The 21,980-nt window shown below is 48.1% G+C and overlaps 1 protein-coding gene across 1 annotated transcript in view; it reads left to right on the forward strand.

Moving 5' to 3' along the window:
- The window catches only part of F2 (coagulation factor II, thrombin), a 108,299-nt gene that overhangs the window by 53,582 nt on the left and 32,737 nt on the right, over window positions 1-21,980 (forward strand). The window contains exon 4 of the mRNA XM_063944540.1: window positions 9,507-9,560. Coding sequence (XP_063800610.1) covers window positions 9,507-9,560 — 54 coding nt within the window. The remainder of the gene's footprint in view (window positions 1-9,506; window positions 9,561-21,980) is intronic.

A 21,980-nucleotide genomic window follows, 5' to 3' on the forward strand; every position in this document is an offset into this window, starting at 1 on the left:
ACACCGCCCTAGATAGCAACTCCCGAGTTCTGGCAATACCCGGGTGACCTGCCGACTTCTTGGCATGGAATTCCAGGAACACTCGCTGTCTTAACCTAGGAGGCACAAACAAAAGACCTACCGGAAGGTCTGGAGGAGCCTGCTCCTGTGCTCTAAGGACTAATGATAAGAGGTCCTGGGTAATGCCCACTTTAATACATGATGGGGAAACAATGGGCAACGGCTCCTCTGTGGTCTCCTGGATTGGAGCAAAACTCAGCGAGAGCGCATCAGCCTTGATGTTTTTTGACCCAGGGCGATATGTTATCAAAAAATTAAAGCGAGCAAAAAACAAAGCCCATCGTGCCTGCCTGGCATTGAGACGCTTTGCTGACTCTAAATATGCCAGATTCTTATGGTCAGTGAGAATTGAGACCACAAACTTAGCCCCCTCAAGCCAGTGTCTCCACTCCTCGAGTGCATCCTTAATAGCCAACAATTCCCGGTTACCCACGTCATAATTCATCTCGGCAGGCGAAAATTTACGGGAAAAGTAAGCACAGGGATGAAGGCGATTATCAGACACTCCCATCTGAGAAAGCACTGCCCCAATACCCATCTCAGAGGCATCCACCTCCACCACAAAAGGACGCTCTGGATCTGGGTGTCGCAGCACCTTGGCCGAAACAAATGCCCTTTTGAGACGGGCAAAAGCCGCTTTAGCCTCACAAGACCAGTGAGCAACATCTGCCCCTTTCTTAGTGAGTGCCACCAAGGGCGCCACTATAGACGAAAATCCAGCGATAAATCGTCTATAAAAATTCGCAAAGCCCAGGAAACGCTGAAGCGCCTTCAAACTAGTGGGCTGCACCCAATCCAGGACTGCCTGTACCTTGGAACCCTCCATTTGGAAACCTTCTGGGGAGATAATATATCCTAGAAATGCGATTTGCTGAACTTCAAATTCGCACTTCTCCAGCTTCGCCCCAAGCCGGTGGTCTCTGAGTTTCTGGAGGACTAAGCGTACATGCTTCCGATGTTCCTCCAGGGAATGGGAGAAGATTAGGATGTCATCTAAGTATACAACTAAGAATCTATCCAAATATTCCCTGAGCACATCATTCATGAAATCCTGGAAGACTGCCGGGGCATTACAGAGCCCAAAAGGCATCACCAAATATTCATAATGCCCTGAGTGGGTATTAAAGGCAGTCTTCCATTCATCCCCCTCTCTTATTCGGATTAGATTGTACGCACCGCGTAGGTCAATCTTAGAAAAAATGGTGGCAGTACGAAGCTGGTCAAACAAGACCAAAATGAGAGGCAGTGGGTATGAGTTTTTAATCGTGATACGGTTCAATTCCCTGAAGTCGATGCAGGGTCGCAACGAACCGTCCTTTTTACCCACGAAGAAGAACCCCGACCCAACTGGAGACTGTGAAGGTCTGATAAATCCCTTAGCCAAGTTCTCCTGAATGTACTCTGCCATAGCCTGAGTCTCAGGACGTGACAGGGAATACAACCTGCTCTTGGGAAGCTTAGCATTTGGCAACAAATCAATGGCACAGTCATAGGGGCGATGGGGAGGTAGTACCTCTGCAACTTTTTTGGAGAACACGTCTGCAAAATCTGCATAACACCCTGGCAATCCTGGCAAACTTAGCTGCGAGAGCCTGACTGGAAGGCTCAAGCAACTCCTGAAACAATCAGTACCCCAACTAAGAATCTCCCCAGAGACCCAGTCAAATTGAGGATTGTGGGCCCTTAACCAGGGTAACCCCAACACCAATGGGGCAAAAGTACAGACAGTCACATAAAAGGACAATTTTTCAGAGTGTGTGGCTCCAATAAACAAAGAAATCTGGCTAGTGCAAGAGGTAATTTTACCTTGGGATAATGGTTCCCCGTTTAACCCACAAATCTCAATTTCCGATGCCAAGGGTACTAAGGGAACAGAGTGTTTCAGGGCGAATTGGCGGTCCATAAAAACCCCGTCGGCCCCACTGTCCACAAAGGCCTCAGTCTTGACAGTTTGACCGAGGATCTTCAAGGTCACCGGAATGATAAAAGTCTTCTTGGGAAATTCTGACTTCTGGCCTGACAGGATATTTCCCATCACCCTCAGGCCCTGAAGTTTTCCGGCTTTTCTGGGCATGATACTACCACATGACCTTTATTCCCACAGTACAAACACAACCCCTGCTGTCTCCTCCGCGTCTTCTCACGCGAGGAGAGGCGGGTAGCCCCAATCTGCATAGGCTCCTCAGAAAATTCCTCAGAGTCTGAGGTTCCCTTGGGAAGGAAGGAAATCTCAGTCTCCCTTTCAAGCCTACGCTCTCTCAGCCGTCTATCCACCCGGATGGATAACTGCATGAGCTGATCCAAGCTATCAGGCAAGGGATATTGTACCAGTTGGTCCTTTATCTGGTTAGAAAGACCTCTTCGGTACTGGTGTCTCAGGGCTGGGTCATTCCACTGGGTATCATGGGCCAACCTCCGAAACTCCGTACAGTAAACCTCAACTGGCCTTCGCCCTTGCTTAAGGATCGAAATCTGAGCCTCGGCTGAAGCCGTCTTGTCAGGGTCATCATACAACATGCCCAGTGCCGTAAAAAAAGCATCAACACTTTTAAGCGACAGACAGTCAGGCTGCAACCCATATGCCCAGACCTGTGGGTCCCCTTGTAGCAAGGAAATCACTATGCCCACACGCTGAATCTCCGACCCAGAAGACTGAGGCCTAAGCCGGAAGTATAGCTTGCAGCTCTCCTTGAAACAAAAGAACTGCGAGCGATCTCCAGAAAAACGATCCGGGAGATTTACTTTCGGCTCCTTAACCCCTGCAGGTGCTGCTGCTGCGGGTGCTCCGCCAGCAGCCTGGGAGGTGTGCATTTTAATGGACAAATCATTAAATTGTCGAGTCAGGACCTGCACCTGATCGACCACCTGTTGCAACGTATTTTGAGGGGTATGCTCCATATTCCCACAAAATTTCAACAGGAGTATTGGGCTGCTGAATATGTTATGCACACCAGTGCCTGCAAGAAAGTACTGGTGTCAGAACTGTTATGCACTCCAGTGTCTGCAGGAATGTACTGGTGTTTGAACTGTTATGCAAAACAAATGGACTCACAGACAAACTGGGGAATATGACATAACGTACACAGAAGGTGATAGGGTAACAAAATACACACAAAGTGAACAGAGAAGCCCAGAGGCTAAGGAACTGGGTATCTCCCTTGTATTAGAACTGCTCAGATAGAAAAAGCAAGATGTTGTGTTTTAATACGTAAAGAACCCGAAATGCTGTTGCTAAGGGCAACAGCAAAACCCTAAAGGGTTACCAACGGGTGTGGCAGTAAACTCCTTGGTCAGAGATGGAATGATAGACACAAGGAGAGTCTCCACAATCTTAATTCTCACTTGCAGTGCACAGGTTTTAGCTTACTGCCACTAAACTGACCCCTGACACCTAGCACAGTGAGACAGGATTAGACAGGCAAGTCTTAGAATGCAGCCGCAAACTTGCTAAGTTCACAGAGTAGTAACAGAACCCCAGCAAGCTAAACGACTGACTCCAGTCTTACTGCTAGGTCTGGATTGGCAGAGTGTAATACCAAATCCCCAGGCCTATTTGCAGTAAGCAACAAACAAATACAAAGCTACACAGTACTGGCTAACTTTCATGAACTGACTAACCAACAAAGATTCAGCAGCATCTGCTTACTCTGAAAAGAGGCCTTATAAAGCAGGTGCTGTCCACGCCCCACTCAGACCTCACAGACTGTGAGCACAAAAACCAGCACCGGATCCCCTGCCGTGCACAGAGCCTATAACCACTGCACAGCAAAAGACCCGAACCGGAGTATCAGCTGCGCTCAGGTTACTCCACTAGCACTTGTCTCCCGGTTGCCATGACGACGTGGCAGCACAGGGCAGGAGACCCTAACACTATGCCGCACAGTAGCGCCACTACACCAGGTAGAGCCCCTTTTACACATTACGGCCGACAGATTCCGCTTTTTACACATTACGGCAGACAGCGTCCCCCTTTTTACACATTACGGCGGACAGCGCTCCCCTTTTTACACATTACGGCGGACAGCGCTGCCCTTTTTACACATTACGGCGGACAGCGCTGCCCTTTTTACACATTACGGCGGACAGCGCCCCCCTTTTTACACATTACGGCAGACAGCGTCCACTTTTTAAATACAAACAAACACACACACACACACACACACACACACACACACACACTTTCTCTCTCACACACTTTCTCTCTCACACTCTTTACATACCCTTACTACCACAATCTTGCTGGCCAGATCTTCTACAGTCTGCTAGCCTGGTCCGTGTAGCTCCACCCCCTTGGTCCGTGTAGCTCCGCCTCTTGGTCCGTGTAGCTCCGCCCCCTTTCGTCAGACCGAAAACACTCCTCTCCCTGTCACAGGGGACAGAGGAGAGGGAGTCATGCTGCCGGCGCTGCTGCGGCTGCCTGTCAGTGTGAAAGGGCAGGCGCAGCAGCAGCAGGGGGGACAGGACGGCGCTTCAGCTATGCAGAGCAGTGAAGGCGCCTCTCCTACCCGGCGCCTACCTGCACTGCATCTCTTGCTGAGCGGCTAGCGCCGGGCCTGCAACTACCAGTATATTTTTGGATTGTGGGAGGAAAACGGAGTACCTGGAGGAAACCCACGCAAACACATGCAGAGAACATGCAAACTCATTGCGGTTAGGGGTATGGTGGGAATTGAACTCAAGACTCCAGCACTGTGAGGCAGCAATGCTAACCATTACATCAACTGTGTGGCACACACTAACTGTGTGTGTGTGTGTGTGTGTGTGTGTGTGTGTGTGTGTGTGTGTGTGTGTGTGTGTGTGTGTGTGTGTGTCTATATATATACACAGTATATAGTGTGTTATAAAAAAAATCCCACTTTAGTAAATTTACCCCCGTGTCTTCACTGGTATCAGACGCTGTGCATAGCAACACTCAGGCTTGCGCCTGGTCACACAGGTACATACAGAAAATAAAGAAATGAATATAAAAGGTCTTAGCACTTCCTGTGCTCAATAATCCTTCTGCTGCAATGGCCTGCAGCCACCATCTGCCATACTCTTCTGGCACAGCCAACGTTTACAGTCCCTAGCACTACAATCTTTCTGGTGGACTCTATTCCTCCAAGGGAGAAGAAAACAAGACCTACATATTCTGCTCAGCTGCAACTGGAGAAACAGAGGTCCGGATTTTCCAGCTCACCCAGAAAAAACATGAAGTCAGGCGCAGGGGAAAAGTTTAAATCTCCCATTTACCCAGAGTTCTGTGCACTAATGCCTGTTAGAGGCCAGTGAATAGGGAACAGTTTGCAGTGCCAGGGACTGTGGACAATTGGCCATTCCAGGAGATCACGGCATGTGTGGCTGCAAGCCACTGCAGCAGAATGACTATTGAGCACGGGTAGTGCTAGGACCTTTTATGTTTGTTGCTTTATTTTCCGTATGTACCTGTGTGACCATGCTCAAGCCTGTGTATGCTGTTCTTCAGTGTATGATGCCAGTAAAGTCACTGTGGTTTACTGAAAACTGCCTGAGTCCTTATTTACCGTACCAGTTTTCTTTTATATATATATATATATATATATATATATATATATAGAAAGAAAATAGTATAGGTGGTACTGGCGCTACTCCTCTCCTTAAAGCTTAGTAAAATGTCCTTTTTCCTCCTCTGTGGTAACAGGACTTTTCCTTTTGGAAGTGCACTACCCGCATTATATAGGGTGGCAGCCCTTTTCTCCTGTGGTTTGCTGTTCAGGCTAACCGTTTGAAATCTACAAAACAAAAGATAAGAATAGGCGCCTCCTAGTGCATTAACTCACATAAACATGTGACCTCCACCTTTAGTAACACCCTGGTGAATTCAAGGTGTACCTTGTATGGTGGAATTCCAACCACCTAAATGAGTCGCAAAATACCATGTATTTCAGTGTATAATGGGGATATTTTTCATCATGATAATCCTGGTGGTGCTTTTCCCAAGTTTGTATTTTTTATATGTAAGAACAAAAACTCTCTGACTGAAGAGAAGTAGAAGTTGGGATGGAGTCCCTATAAATCAATTAAAAGTCTCAGTATTTAACTCGATATAGCACTCTGATTCAGAGTGAGGACAGCATTGAGGACAGCAGCAGATTACAGCTACTACTGTGGACAAAGAATCAGAACAGTCCTGCATGCTGTCCATATGAAATTTGGATTGTCTTGCACTGAATGCTATATCGAGTTAAATACTGAGACTTTTTTCGGCTCCCACTGTAGTGTAAGGTGAGGAGGGGGTTCTGTTCAATGTTAATGGATGTGTGTATTGCTATGTAAAATGTATAGTGTGTGTGTGTGTATTAATGTATGTATGCTAAGTACATGTATAGTGTGTGTGTGTGTGTGTGTGTGTGTGTGTGTGTGTGTGTGTGTGTATGATGTGTGCATGTAAACTGTGTGTGTACTGTACACATGTATGCTGTGTACAGTATGTGTGTATGTCTATGTACAGATGTTCTGTGTGTGTGTGTGTGTGTGTGTGTGTGTGTGTGTGTGTGTGTATATGTATGTGTGTGTGTATGTACGTATGTATGTATATGTCTATATATATATATATATATATATATATATATATACATACATACATACATACACACACACACACAGCTTGTGCAGTGTGCTGGCTACTCAATTACGAGCACACACACACATACACGCGCGAAACCCCCCCCCCCCCATGAAAATCCTGCGTTTACCACTGAGCCAGAAGCCACCAGGGCATGGACACCCCACACTGCCAGGTAACCACAGACCCCTCCCGTGCCACCTACACCCCAATTCCACCCGCACCACACACCCCAAACCCCCCTCCAGCAGCCACTGACAGCCCAGACACCCCCGACGCCTGCATAACTCACCAGCACACACTGCCCAGCCTAACCCACCGCACCGAACCCACCCGCCGCAGAAGCCAGCACCTCCCACAGCTATCCGCGCCACGGACACGGTGGCCGGGTCCTGCCGCCCGCACCACGGCCGACCAGACAGCCGCAGCCCGCACCACCCCTCCCGCCCTCCACACCCTCCCAACGCCAGCTCCCGCACTGCAGCCGCGCCTGGGACCCACTGTCCCGCCAGACGCCGTCCGCACAACGGACGAAGAGATTGCAGTTACGGCGCAGCATCACCCGCGCCTGTAACTTCTGCCGCCGCCGCCATACACATCAGGAGGGACGGGTGGCGCAGGAGAAGGCTTCATAGCCCCCCCTGCGCCGGTACAGACACCCGCTGCCTCCTCCGCACACCGAACACAACGCTGCCTCCCACCATCCATTCCCGGACTGTACACCACAGGGCCTGGGCTGCCGGCTCCACAGGCCAGAGACGGGGGACAGAGCGCCTGCTAATGTGGCCGCTACACCAACTTCACAGGTGAGAGTGCACAAGCAGCTCCGCCTCTCTGCGTCCCCTCCCAGCCGCCCGTGTCTCTGCGTCCCCTCCCTGGCGCCCCCCGCATCTCTGCATCCCCTCCCTGCGTCTCTGCGTCCCCTCCCTGCCGCCCCGCGTCTCTGCGTCCCCTCCCTGCCGCCCCGCTTCTCTGCATTCCCTCCCTGTCGCCCTGCGTCTCTGCGTCCCCTCCCTGCCGCCCCGCGTCTCTGCGTCCCCTCCCTGCCGCCCCGCGTCTCTGCGTCCCCTCCCTGCCGCCCTACGTCTCTGCATCCCCTCCCTGCCGCCCCGCGTCTCTGCGTTCCCTCCCTGCCGCCCCGCGTCTCTGCGTTCCCTCCCTGCCGCCCCGCGTCTCTGCTTTCCCTCCCTGCCGCCCCGCGTCTCTGCGTTCCCTCCCTGCCGCCCCGCATCTCTGCGTTCCCTCCCTGCCGCCCCGCGTCTCTGCGTCCCTTCCGTGCCGCCCCCGCATCCCCTCCCTGCCGCCCCGCGTCTCTGTCCCCTCCCTGCCACCCCGCGTCTCTGCGTCCTCTCCCTGCCGCCCGCGTCTCTGCGTCCCTTCCGTGCCGCCCTGCATCCCCTCCCTGCCGCCCCGCGTCTCTGTCCCCTCCCTGCCACCCCGCATCTCTGTGTCCCCTCCCTGCCACCCCGCGTCTCTGCGTCCTCTCCCTGCCGCCCGCGTCTCTGCGGCCCCTCCCTGCCGCCCGCGTCTCTGCGTCCCCTCCCTGCCGCCCGCGTCTCTGCGTCCCCTCCCTGCCGCCCTGGTCTCTCTGTCCCCTCCCTGCCGCCCCGCATCTCTGCGTCCCCTCCCTGCCGCCCGCGTCTCTGCGTCCTCTCCCTGCCGCCCGCGTCTCTGCGTCCACTCCCTGCCGCCCGCGTCTCTGCGTCCCCTCCCTGCCGCCCCACGTCTCTGCGTCCCCTCCCTGGTAACCCGCGTCTCTGCGTCCCCTCCCTGCCGCCCCGCGTCTCTGCCTCCCCTCCCTGCCGCCCGCGTCTCTGCGTCCCCTCCCTGCCGCCGGCATCTCTGCGTCCCCTCCCTGCCGCCCGCGTCTCTGCGCCCCATCCCTGCCGCCCGCGTCTCTGCGTCCCCTCCCTGCCGCCCGCCTCTCTGCGTCCCCTCCCTGCCGCCCGCGTCTCTGCGTCCCCTCCCTGCCGCCCGCGTCTCTGCGTCCCCTCCCTGCTGCCCTGCGTCTGTGTCCCATCCCTGCGTCTCTGCGTCCCCTCCCTGCCGCCCTGCGTCTCTGCGTCCCTTCCCTGCCGCCCCGCGTATCTGCCTCCCCTCCCCTCCCTGCTGCCCCGCCTCTCTGCGTCCCCTCCCTGCCGCCTCTCTGCGTCCCCTCCCTGACGCCCCACATCTCTGCGTCCCCTCCCTGGTACCCTGCGTCTCTGCGTCCCCTCCCTCCCCGCGTCTCTGCGTCCCCTCCCTGCCGCCCGTGTCTCTGCGTCCCCTCCCTGCCGCCCCGCGTATGTGCCTCCCCTCCCTGCCGCCCCGCCTCTCTGCGTCCCCTCCCTGCCGCCCGCCTCTCTGTATCCCCTCCCTGCCACCCTGCGTCTCTGTGTCCCCGCCCTGCGTCTGTGTCCCCGCCCCGCATCTCTGTGTCCCCACCCCGTCTGTCTCCTCCCCGCCGCCCCGCGTCTTTGTGTCCCCTCCCCAACGTCCCGCGTCTCTGCAGGGGTTAAAGGGGCGCAGCCCCTTCCGACGGTGTGAAGAGCGCCCGTAGGGCGCGATGAAGCACCTAGTATATATATATATATATATATATATATATATATATATAAAATTTATAGATACACACACACACAGGTTGAGTCACAATAGGATGTATAGGTACGGAACAGTCATATTGATACGGCTCAAATTAATACATATGAAGATTCTAATACACGTGACGCACATTATTCAAAGGACGCAATGCGGCCACAGATGACTCTGAATCAGCCTGATGACTCCAGCCTGCCTTTGCCCCTGATATATACTCTATGCTTATTTTTAGTGAGCTGGTATGTGAGGAATAATTAAAAGCTGACCTCTATCTCATCCACAGCTTGTCATCCTGAAAAGAAGCCATCAAGGCAATCATTTGATCTCTGTATAGCAGGTGAGAGTTGGCATCTCTGTTTAACATCAAACGCTATAATTTATTATTTTATCCACCCTCACTATCTTGTACCTGTGGCCTATGAATTGTCACTTATTAATAAAAAATTGTGTAATTAGCAATGCATTGCCATAAAATTTAATTAAGGGGGGTGGGGGGTACCTTGGATTGCACACTCTAAAGCATAACATAATAAGAGGTGCTCTCATGCTGAGACTTGTAGTTACACACAGAAATAAAAGAAAATGCACACACTATAGTACAACTAATCAGATTAATTATAATATACTCTGCAGTCTAACATACAGTAAAACTGAGGTGCTTAGCATAATTTTTGGACAAAAATATATGGGCCCGCCAACCGCGACCAGGTACATATGTAGAACAATAATTAAGTGCTAAACTAAGTTTCTCATACGTACTAGAGGATGCTGGGGACACCAAAAGAACCATGGGGCATAGACGGGATCCGCAGGAGACATGAGCACTTTAAGACTTGAAAAGGGGTGTGCACTGGCTCCTCCCTCTATGCCCCTCCTCCAGACTCCAGTTTTAGAATTGTGCCCAGTGAGACTGGAAGCACTACAGGGGAGCTCTACTGAGTTTCTCTGAAAATACTTTTTTGTTAGGTTTTTTATGTTCAGGGAGGCTGCTGGCAACAACCTCCCTGCTTCGTGGGACTGAGGGGAGAGAAGTATGACCCACTTCTAGGGAGTTTAAGGGCTCTGCTTCTGGCTAAAGGACACCATTAGCTCCTGAGGGTTTGATCGCTGGGTACGCTCAGATGCTCGCTCCCACAGCCGGCCGTCACCCCCCTTACAGAGCCAGAAGTCAGAAGACAGGTGAGTAGAAGAAGAAAGAAGACTTCAGTGACGGCATTCTCCTGAGGTACCACGCAGTGGACGGATGCTGCGCGCCAAGCTCCCGCTCACAACACACAGCACTTCTGGGTGCAGGGCGCGGGGGGGGGGGCAGCTTAAATAACCTCAGTGACAGTCTGGCAAGAGGGGACATCAGTGTACAACACGGTCCTAACCCCCGCCAGTATAATCCATATATAAAAGAGCGGGACGGAAGCGCGCCATTAAGGGGGCGGAGCTTTGTCCCCACAGCTCACCCGGCGCCATTTCCTCTCCGCTGGCTGCAGAGACACTGGTCCTTCCTCACACTGCTGACCAAGTATCAGGGTGCAAAACGAGGGGGGCCATGGTGACTTGGTGCAATATTATATAATGTAAAAAGCGCTACAGATCTGGGGCATTTTTGTTAACGCTTCTGACCCATTGATTTGGCGCTGGGGTGTGAGCTGGCAAGTTCCCTCTGTGTCTATCTGACAGGCTTCTCTGTGGGTCTGTCCCCTATAAGCCCAGTGTGTCTGTGGGTGTGTATTACATGTGTGTTGGCATGTCTGAGGCTGAGTGCTCTTCACAGGAGTAGACTGTATTAGAGACGCAAAAGGCGGTGGGGGTGAACATGTCGGCACCGCCGACTCCTGATTGGGTAAATGTATTGAATGCTTTGAATGCTAATGTGGCTCGTATTAGTAAAAGATTGGACAAGTCTGAGTCTCAGACCCAAGCATGGAAGAAATCTGTGGAAGATATGTTATTACAAGTTCAGGTCCCCTCGGGGTCACAGAAACGTACGTTTACCCAGTTGGCAGACACAGATACCGACACGGACACTGATTCCAGTGTCGACTATAGTGATTCCAGATTAGATCCTAAATTGGCAAAGAGCATTCAGTACATGATTGTGGCTATTAAAGAGGTTTTGCATATCACTGAGGACCCTTCTGTTCCGTATAAAAGGGTCTGTATGTATAAGGAAAAGAAACCTGAAATAACGTTTCCTCCCTCTCATGAGGGGAGATGTACTAAGCCTGAAAAGTGATAAATATCACTGTGATAAAGCACCAGCCAATCGGCTCCTAACTGCCATGTTACAGGCTGTGTTTGAAAAATGACAGTTAGGAGCCAATTGGCTGGTGCTTTATCGCAGTGATATTTATCACTTTTCAGGCTTAGTACATCTGGCCCATGAGCTGAATACTTTATTTGATAAATATGAAAAAACAAGAACTACCAACTGCGCTAACATATAAATTCAGTTTTTATATTTGTTAAAATCAATTGCACAGATACAAATACACATGAAAAAAATAATAATAATATGGCACTGATGATGCCAAGAAAATAATATTGATACTGAGCCTTAATAAGCCACTCTCTGACACACAATTATTCACTCAGGGCAGTCTTTGTGCAAAAATGCCGGCATATGCAACTATTGCTGGAAGATGGAAATAGTCCTGCAACGCATGCGTTTGTATAGATAGAATAGCGTCCAGGTAGTGAGGAATAGTTACCAAGTCCCTGGTGGTAATTCAGCCGGGTATTCCACCTAGCGGGGTTCTGGAGTGATCTCTCTATCCCACGCAGTGAAGATGGTGATTCTCCCTTTATTTATATCCACACTGAAGGGACTGGAATCACCTGATGAAGTGCAAAGTCCTGTGTAACGCCTGCAGGAATCCTCAGCAACGCCCTGGTCAGAGATGTGGCCCACTAACGCGTTTCACTGTCACTTGGCAGCTTTATCAAAGGTGATACAACACTGGCTCTACCCCCTTTATATAGGGACTATAATAATCACACATCAGTAACACAGGTGCAACCTGTGCAAATACATATATGCAAAATTATAAAAAACAATCTAATACTCTTTGAGCAGCGCAAGAAGACAGACCCTTCTATTTTCTATCAATAATATCAAAAAACGAGGCTTATAAACCATGACTTAGCCATAAAAATAGCGGTATCCATGGGAACAGTGTTTTGATGATAGGATAGGACCAATGGGTATCCGGCCCGTGTGGCTGAGGTATCATGTGATCGTGGTCATGTGACCTGCTTAAATAAATTAAATATGTATTTTTATGGCTAAATTATGGTTTATAAACCTCGTTTTTTGATATTATTGATAGAAAATAGAAGGGTCTGATTCTTGCTGCTGCTCAAAGAGTATTAGATTGTTTTTTATAATTTTGCATATATGTATTTGCACAGGTTGCACCTGTGTTAATGATGTGTGATTATTATAGTCCCTATATAAAGGGGGTAGAGCCAGTGTTGTATCACCTTTGATAAAGCTGCCAAGTGACAATGAAACGCGTTAGTGGGCCACATCTCTGACCAGGGCGTTGCTGAGGATTCCTGCAGGCGTTACACAGGACTTTGCACTTCATCAGGTGATTCCAGTCCCTTCAGTGTGGATATAAATAAAGGGAGAATCACCATCTTCACTGCGTGGGATAGAGAGATCACTCCAGAACCCCGCTAGGTGGAATACCCGGCTGAATTACCACCAGGGACTTGGTAACTATTCCTCACTACCTGGACGCCATTCTATCTATACAAACGCATGCGTTGCAGGACTATTTCCATCTTCCAGCAATAGTTGCATATGCCGGCATTTTTGCACAAAGACTGCCCTGAGTGAATAATTGTGTGTCAGAGAGTGGCTTATTAAGGCTCAGTATCAATATTATTTCTCTGACGTCCTAGTGGATGCTGGGGACTCCGTAAGGACCATGGGGAATAGCGGCTCCGGAGGAGACTGGGCACAACTAAGAAAGATTTAGGACTACCTGGTGTGCACTGGCTCCTCCCTCTATGCCCCTCCTCCAGACCTCAGTTAGAATTTTGTGCCCGGCCGAGCTGGTTGCACACTAGGGGCTCTCCTGAACTCTTAGAAAAGAAAGTATATTTAGTTTTTTTATTTTCAGTGAGATCTGCTGGCAACAGACTCACTGCTACGAGGGACTGAGGGGAGAAGAAGCGAACCTACCTGCTTGCAGCTAGCTTGGGCTTCTTAGGCTACTGGACACCATTAGCTCCAGAGGGATCGAACACAGGCCCAGCCTCGGTCGTCCGGTCCCGGAGCCGCGCCGCCGTCCCCCTTGCAGAGCCAGAAGCAAGAAGAACGTCCAGGAAATCGGCGGCTGAAGACTCCGGTCTTCATTAAGGTAGCTCACAGCACTGCAGCTGTGCACCATTCCTCCCCATGCACACCACACACTCCGGTCACTGATGGGTGCAGGGCGCTGGGGAGGGGGGGCGCCCTGGGCTGCAATAAGAGTACCTTGGCTTGGCAAAAAAAAAACACATAATATAGTCAGTAAGACTATATATGTGTAAAATCCCCTTCCAAAAATATCCTGAAAAAAGCGGGAGAAGTCCGCCGAGAAGGGGGCGGGGCTATCTCCATCAGCACACTGGCGCCATTTCCTCTCACAGCTCCGCTGGAAGGACGCTCCCAAGGCTCTCCCCTGCAGTTTCCAGGCTCAATAGGGTAAAAAAGATAGGGGGGGCACTAAATTTAGGCGCAAACTGTGTATTATAGCAGCTATAGGGGAAAAATCACTGTGTGTAGTGTGTATCCCTGCATTATATAGCGCTCTGGTGTGTGCTGGCATACTCTCTCTCTGTCTCCCCAAAGGACTTTGTGGGGTCCTGTCCTCAGTCAGAGCATTCCCTGTGTGTGTGCGGTGTGTCGGTACGGCTGTGTCGACATGTTTGATGAGGAGGCTTATGTGGAGGCGGAGCAGGTGCCGATAAATGTGATGTCACCCCCTGCGGGGTCGACACCTGAATGGATGGACATGTGGAAGGAATTACGCGACATTGTCAACTCCTTACATAAAAGGTTTGACGACATAGCAGATGTGGGACAGCCGGCTTCTCTGCCCGTGCCTGCCCAGGCGTCTCAAAAGCCATCAGGGGCTCTAAAACGCCCACTACCTCAGATGGCAGACACAGATGTCGACACGGATACTGACTCCAGTGTCGACGACGATGGGACTAGTGTACATTCCAATAGAGCCACTCGTTATATGATTACGGCAATGAAAAATGTGTTGCACATTTCTGATATTACCCCAGGTACCACAAAAAAGGGTATTATGTTTGGGGAGAAAAAGCTACCAGTGGTTTTTCCCCCATCTGATGAATTAAATGAAGTGTGTGAAGAAGCGTGGGCTTCCCCCGATAAGAAACTGGTAATTTCTAAAAAGTTACTAATGGCGTACCCTTTCCCGCCAGAGGACAGGTCACGTTGGGAGACATCCCCTAGGGTGGATAAAGCGCTCACACGTCTGTCAAAAAAGGTGGCACTACCGTCTCCGGACACGGCCGCCCTAAAGGAGCCTGCGGATAGAAAGCAGGAGGCTATCCTGAAGTCTGTATATACACACTCAGGAATTATACTGAGACCGGCTATTGCTTCAGCATGGATGTGCAGTGCTGCAGCTGCGTGGTCAGATTCCCTCTCGGAAAACATTGATACCCTAGACAGGGACACTATATTGCTAACTGTAGAGCATATTAAAGACGCTGTCTTATACATGAGAGATGCACAGAGGGATATTTGCCGGCTGGCATCTAAAATAAACGCAATGTCCATTTCTGCCAGGAGAGGATTGTGGACTCGGCAGTGGACAGGAGATACAGATTCTAAAAGGCACATGGAAGTTTTGCCTTACAAGGGTGAGGAGTTGTTTGGGGATGGTCTCTCGGACCTCGTTTCCACAGCGACAGCTGGGAAGTCAGCATTTTTACCCCATGTTCCCTCACAGCCAAAGAAAGCACCGTATTATCAGGTACAGTCCTTTCGGCCCTAGAAAGGCAAGCGGGTTAGAGGCGCGTCCTTTCTGCCCAGGCAGAGGTAGAGGGAAAAAGCTGCAACATACAGCCAGTTCCCAGGAACAAAAGTCCTCCCCCGCTTCCTCTGAGTCCACCGCTTGACGCTGGGGCTCCACAGGCGGAGCCAGGTACGGTGAGGGCCCGTCTCAAGAACTTCAGCGACCAGTGGGCTCGCTCACGGGTGGATCCCTGGATTCTACAAGTAGTATCTCAGGGGTACAAGCTGGAATTCGACACGTCTCCCCCTCGCCGTTTCCTCAAATCTGCCTTGCCGACAGCTCCCCCGGACAGGGAGGCAGTGCTGGAGGCGATTCACAAGCTGTATTCTCAGCAGGTGATAATCAAGGTACCCCTCCTTCAACAAGGACGGGGTTACTATTCCACAATGTTTGTGGTACCGAAACCGGACGGTTCGGTGAGACCCATTTTAAATTTAAAATCCTTTAACACTTATATAAGAAGGTTCAAGTTCAAGATGGAATCGCTCAGGGCGGTGATTGCAAGCCTGGACGAGGGGGATTCCATGGTATCACTGGACATCAAGGATGCTTACCTGCATGTCCCCATTTACCGTCCTCACCAGGAGCACCTCAGATTTGTGGTACAGGACTGTCATTACCAATTCCAGACGTTGCCGTTTGGTCTGTCCACGGCACCGAGGGTATTTACCAAGGTAATGGCCGAAATGATGATACTCCTTCGGAAAAAGGGAGTTTTAATTATCCCGTACTTGGACGATCTCCTTATAAAGGCGAAGTCCAGGGAACAGTTGTTGATCGGAGTAGCACTAGCTCGGGAAGTGCTACAACAGCACGGCTGGATCCTGAATATTCCAAAGTCGCAGCTGGTTCCTACAACGCGTCTACTGTTCCTGGGGATGGTTCTCGACACAGAACAGAAAAAAGTGTTTCTCCCGGAGGAGAAGGCCAAGGAGTTGTCATCTCTAGTCAGAGACCTCCTAAAACCAAAACAGGTGTCGGTGCACCACTGCACGCGAGTCCTGGGAAAGATGGTGGCTTCTTACGAAGCAATTCCATTCGGAAGGTTCCATGCAAGGATCTTTCAGTGGGATCTGTTGGACAAGTGGTCCGGATCGCATCTTCAGATGCATCGGCTGATAACCCTGTCTCCAAGGGCCAGGGTGTCGCTGCTGTGGTGGCTGCAGAGTGCTCATCTTCTAGAGGGCCGCAGATTCGGCATACAGGACTGGATCCTGGTGACCACGGATGCCAGCCTTCGAGGTTGGGGGGCAGTCACACAGGGAAGAAACTTCCAGGGACAATGGTCGAGTCAGGAGACTTCCCTACACATAAATATTCTGGAACTAAGGGCCATTTACAATGCCCTAAGTCAGGCAAAACCCCTGCTTCAACACCAGCCGGTGCTGATCCAGTCAGACAACATCACGGCGGTCGCCCATGTAAACCGACAGGGCGGCACAAGAAGCAGGATGGCGATGGCAGAAGCCACAAGGATTCTCTGATGGGCGGAAAATCATGTGTTAGCACTGTCAGCAGTGTTCATTCCCGGAGTGGACAACTGGGAAGCAGACTTTCTCAGCAGACACGACCTCCACCCGGGAGAGTGGGGACTTCATCCAGAAGTCTTCCAAATGGTGGTACACCGGTGGGAAAGGCCACAGGTGGACATGATGGCGTCCCGCCTCAACAAAAAGCTAAAAAGATATTGCGCCAGGTTAAGGGACCCTCAGGCGCTAGCTGTGGACGCTTTAGTGACACCGTGGGTGTAACAGTCGGTTTATGTGTTCCCTCCTCTTCCTCTCATACCCAAGGTACTGAGGATAATAAGAAGGAGAAGAGTAAGAACTATAATCATTGTTCCGGATTGGCCAAGAAGAGCTTGGTACCCAGAACTTCAAGAAATGATATCAGAGGTACCATGGCCTCTGCCGCTCAGACAGGACCTGCTGCAGCAGGGACCCTGTCTGTTCCAAGACTTACCACGACTGCGTTTGACGGCATGGCGGTTGAACGCTGGATCCTGAAGGAAAAGGGCATTCCGGAGGAAGTCATCCCTACGCTGATTAAAGCTAGGAAGGAGGTGACCGCAAACCATTATCACCGCATATGGCGAAAATATGTTGCGTGGTGTGAGGCCAGAAGGGCCCCAACGGAGGAATTTCAGCTGGGTCGATTTCTGCACTTCCTACAGTCAGGGGTGACTATGGGCCTCAAATTAGGTTCCATTAAGGTCCAGATTTCGTCTCTGTCGATTTTCTTCCAAAAAGAACTGGCTTCACTGCCTGAAGTTCAGACGTTTGTTAAAGGAGTGCTGCATATTCAGCCCCCTTTTGTGCCTCCAGTGGCACCTTGGGATCTCAACGTGGTGTTGGATTTCCTTAAGTCACATTGGTTTGAGCCACTTAAAACCGTGGAACTAAAATATCTCACGTGGAAAGTGGTCATGCTGTTGGCCTTGGCTTCGGCCAGGCGTGTGTCAGAATTGGCGGCTTTGTCATGTAAAAGCCCTTATCTGATTTTCCATATGGATAGGGCGGAATTGAGGACTCGTCCCCAATTTCTTCCTAAGGTGGTATCAGCTTTTCATTTGAACCAACCTATTGTGGTGCCTGCGGCTACTAAGGACTTGGAGGATTCCAAGTTGCTGGACGTAGTCAGGGCCCTGAAAATCTATGTTTCCAGGACGGCTGGAGTCAGGAAAACTGACTCGCTATTTATCCTGTATGCGCCCAACAAGCTGGGTGCTCCTGCTTCAAAGCAGTCTATTGCTCGCTGGATCTGTAGTACGATTCAACTTGCACATTGTTGCCTTATAGGTAATTGTCTGCACTTAGTATAATATTAGGGCAATGGATATTGTCTGAATCAAAATATAATTCATTATAAATAGGCGATGTTACCATAGTGGACAGTATACTGGATATATATAGTAAGGAATAGATATGAAATAAGTTTGAATGTATGAGGTAATGTTTAGCTGATTTAAGAGATTAGGTTTGTGTATGTGTTTATATAGATATACTGTATATTTGTGTTTTACAGCAAGATGGTAAAAAATAGTGTAGGGAACAGGTTTATTCTGCTCTAGTCATAAATAAGGCCAGAGAGGTTACAGTAAGATCAAGAGTCATTGTAGAGAAAAGGTATTAGGCCATAAATGATAATAGGTATGTGACAGAGCTCTGTTGGTCATTGGAATTCACAGGTGTGCTTACAGTAGATCAGAATCTACTGGTTTGTCTATTGTCCAGTAAAGGTTAAAAGCTAGGGAGTATAAATTAACTACTATGAAAAGAGATCACATCCATTGATAAAACATTGTGTAACCGACCCCAGGAAAACTTGTCAATACAACAGAACTTTGGATGAAAAGACATTCCAGATTTTACAATACTATACTTGCTTAAGGCAGTGTGGACACCACACTTTTATGACACCATGCCTCCGTGAACAGGACACGACAGCCCAGTTCAATGTTTGTTTTATTACACCTTGGAATCTGACAAACCTATAAAATTACCTATTCCATTGGAAACTATGAGAATATGATAGTTTGAATTGGTAAAATATGAGATAAAAGGACCAGACTTGTAGTTAGGAGTTAGGAAGGAAGAGGGAGAGGGAGAAGAAGAAGGAGAAGGAAGGAAGTCAGTCAGGAGGAGAAGTCATGGAGAACATGCAGAAGGAATGATTCTTGGGATGGCAATCTTTAACTTGCAAGTATACATTTTATGTTAGCAATTGAAACTGTTTGTGAAACTTATGTCATGTTGTTTTATGTTATGTAACGAAGGAAGCATATATAATTATAATTAGTATATATATCACTACTGTGTATATCTTATTCTGTACGATTTGATCTGCCTGTAAATAAAGAATCATATAAAAAGAGCGGTAATATTCAAGCTTGAACTCTCTTTAAGGAATCTTAACTTCATAATTTCATGTCATATGTATATATAAGGACTGCATATATTTATCAGCCCATTAATTTGTAAGCCTGACATAATATATTTGCAGATATATATGATAATGCATATTAATTGAAATATATCCATATATTAAATACCATATATGATATATTAAATATTAATATTCTTAAATAAGATTCCATAAAGCAATATTGGCGACCACGAATTGGACTTGTTATTACTGAATCTGATTATCTGATTTATAATATTTATGAGGAGTAGCAAATGCTATAAGCTGGCTACCAAATCTGCAGAATCACGGTGGGGATGTATCTATGAAAATTTATTACCATTGTGTAATGTCAATTTTGTATTCTGTATAACCTAGGATAAATGTGTTAGTGCAATATACGTTATTTTAACTAACATAATATCTATTAGGAAGCAGCACCAAAGGCTATAAGCCTGCTGGCAAAATACAAGATCACAGTGGAATAGGTTACAAATGAGAATAAAGAATTTAAAGGCCTAGAATAGAAAATGTGCACAGTGGAAAAGAGTATTTCCAAATAAATGTATAAATGTACCAGGTATTAGAGTTTAACCTTAAGACACCGGTCAATCTTAAGGAGAGGATACCTTCAGTACTAAAAACAAAGAATATATAAATTTAGCATTAAAATGTTAAAAATGCAAAAGTTTTCTGTAGCATTTAGAAAAATGCGCAGAACTGCGGCTCTAGAAGCCAAACAGAAATGTAAAGAAGAATCAGGTTCACGTCTTCGTAAGGCGTGCCTGACCATTAATGCAAAAATGCATTCGTTATTTAAGTCCCTTAAACAGAAAAATAAACAGAAAAAGTTTGGGGCAGAAGCGAAAAGCCTGACAGTTTGTAATCAAATTGTCAAGATCTCTGATGAAGAGATAACATCCAGCAAGCAAGCTGAGATAGAAACACCAAACAGGAATAGTGTTGAGGTATGTGAAACTCTGTACACAGAGTCTACAGGAGTCAGAAATGACTTAATCAGTCAAGATCCTAAAATTAAGGAAGGTTACATGTTGCAGGACTGCATCAATGTGCAGCGCATGGAGTCTGCTATGGTCACACAGACCACCAGCAGAACAGCCTCTGTGGTAAAGGAAGAAAGTAGCAATGTGCCGGATGTGTCTATCATCAGACAGCACATTAATGTAAAGGAGGTAGCAGCAATAGGAGATGTCCCCTACACTGTGTCTAGTAAGGGGGAAGATCATTGTAACTCAGATTATGAGTATTCTGCTGAATACACTCTCAGAGTTCCCAATGTAAATGAAGAATTTGTTATGCCCTTAGGCAAAGGTGAATTGTCAGCAGATTTAAACACTGATAGCAGCAGTACAGTGCACACAGGGGTGGGGAAGTTCCCCATGGTGAAAACTCCCATGGCAACCAGAGTTGCAAACCTTGAAATGTATTCACCTGGAAACATGTTTAAAGGGAAAATCCATGAAATTAATTCAGGAATGCATGTTTACAAACAAAGTTCCCAAACTTATGTAACCCCCACAGAGCACTCAGAGACTTCTAGTGATGGTGCAAATGTTTGCATGCTCTCAGAGAGACCACATGCAGAGTGTCATTCTGCAAACCACACACCAATTAACAATGACAAAAAGGATCACCAGGATGAAAATGTTTTTATGCCCTGGTGCCATAACCATTTTATTACAGGTGTGGAAAGACAGAAAGCCCTGGGACCTGCAATACATATTTGGCAAAGTTTAACAAGTTTCTCTCCCCACAAAAGTAGGTTTTTTCAGAAGCTCCAAGATTCTTCCAAACTAAGGAGCCACACCAAGCAGCAAACGCTATGGTTAAAGACAGTCTGGGACCAGGCTGCATCACAAGGGAGTATGGTCACAAGTGAATACGGTAGTATCATTCCTTTACTTGTTAGATCCAATGAAGCCATTGTTTGCTTTGATGTTCAAACAGCCACAGTTTCCAAATTAAACCTGCATCATATCTGCAGCGACAATTGTGCTGTCATTGACACACAATGTGACAGGAAAGATTGGCACAGGCCAGAAACAATTGTTTGTTTGTTATTCAATCGTTAAAAGACACATTTGTAAATTCTGTACCTGATAACATGCAGCAGATAGGACAGAATGCATAGCAAGCTATGTTAAATCACTGTATAAATATCTGTGATAGTCATTGTATGTATTTTTGTTTGATTCATAGTAATCCTGGCAACCTGTATACAGAATGGTGCAAGACTCCAAAAAGACTCCAATTTACAAGGGAAAAGGTCTTCATTAACCCTTTCATCGCTGCTATCCAGCAAAATCTACATAGCATCCCTAAAGACTGATATATGGACAAATCCTCAAGGAGTTTTCTAGTTTCACAAGAAAGGGGAATGTTTTCATTAACCTTTTCATCACAAGTAATCATTACTTGTCTTTCAAACTACATGTACACTCCCAAAACAGTGTACAGCACATCTCATCACTGTGATTATACAGAACTGTCTCATCCCTTCATATACCTTAATCACATATATGTAAACATTTGTCTGATATATATATATATATTATGTAATTGTATTATATACCTTGTAAATATTTTATGTTTTTTTAATATTACACAGTAGATACTACCTATGCTTCCTTCGTAAAAGCTTCAAAAGTAATTAAATATCTAATACAGGATGGTATACCGCGTTATAACAAATTGGGCCGAGATTATTAAGTGGGATGAATAATTCTCTTAATAAAGACTGTCACAAGTCTAAGATAATTATTTGTAGCATAACAGGGTCACTGTATATGCACATG

The sequence above is a fragment of the Pseudophryne corroboree genome, chromosome 11 (assembly GCF_028390025.1).
Source record: "Pseudophryne corroboree isolate aPseCor3 chromosome 11, aPseCor3.hap2, whole genome shotgun sequence".
Taxonomy (NCBI): Eukaryota; Metazoa; Chordata; class Amphibia; order Anura; family Myobatrachidae; genus Pseudophryne; species Pseudophryne corroboree.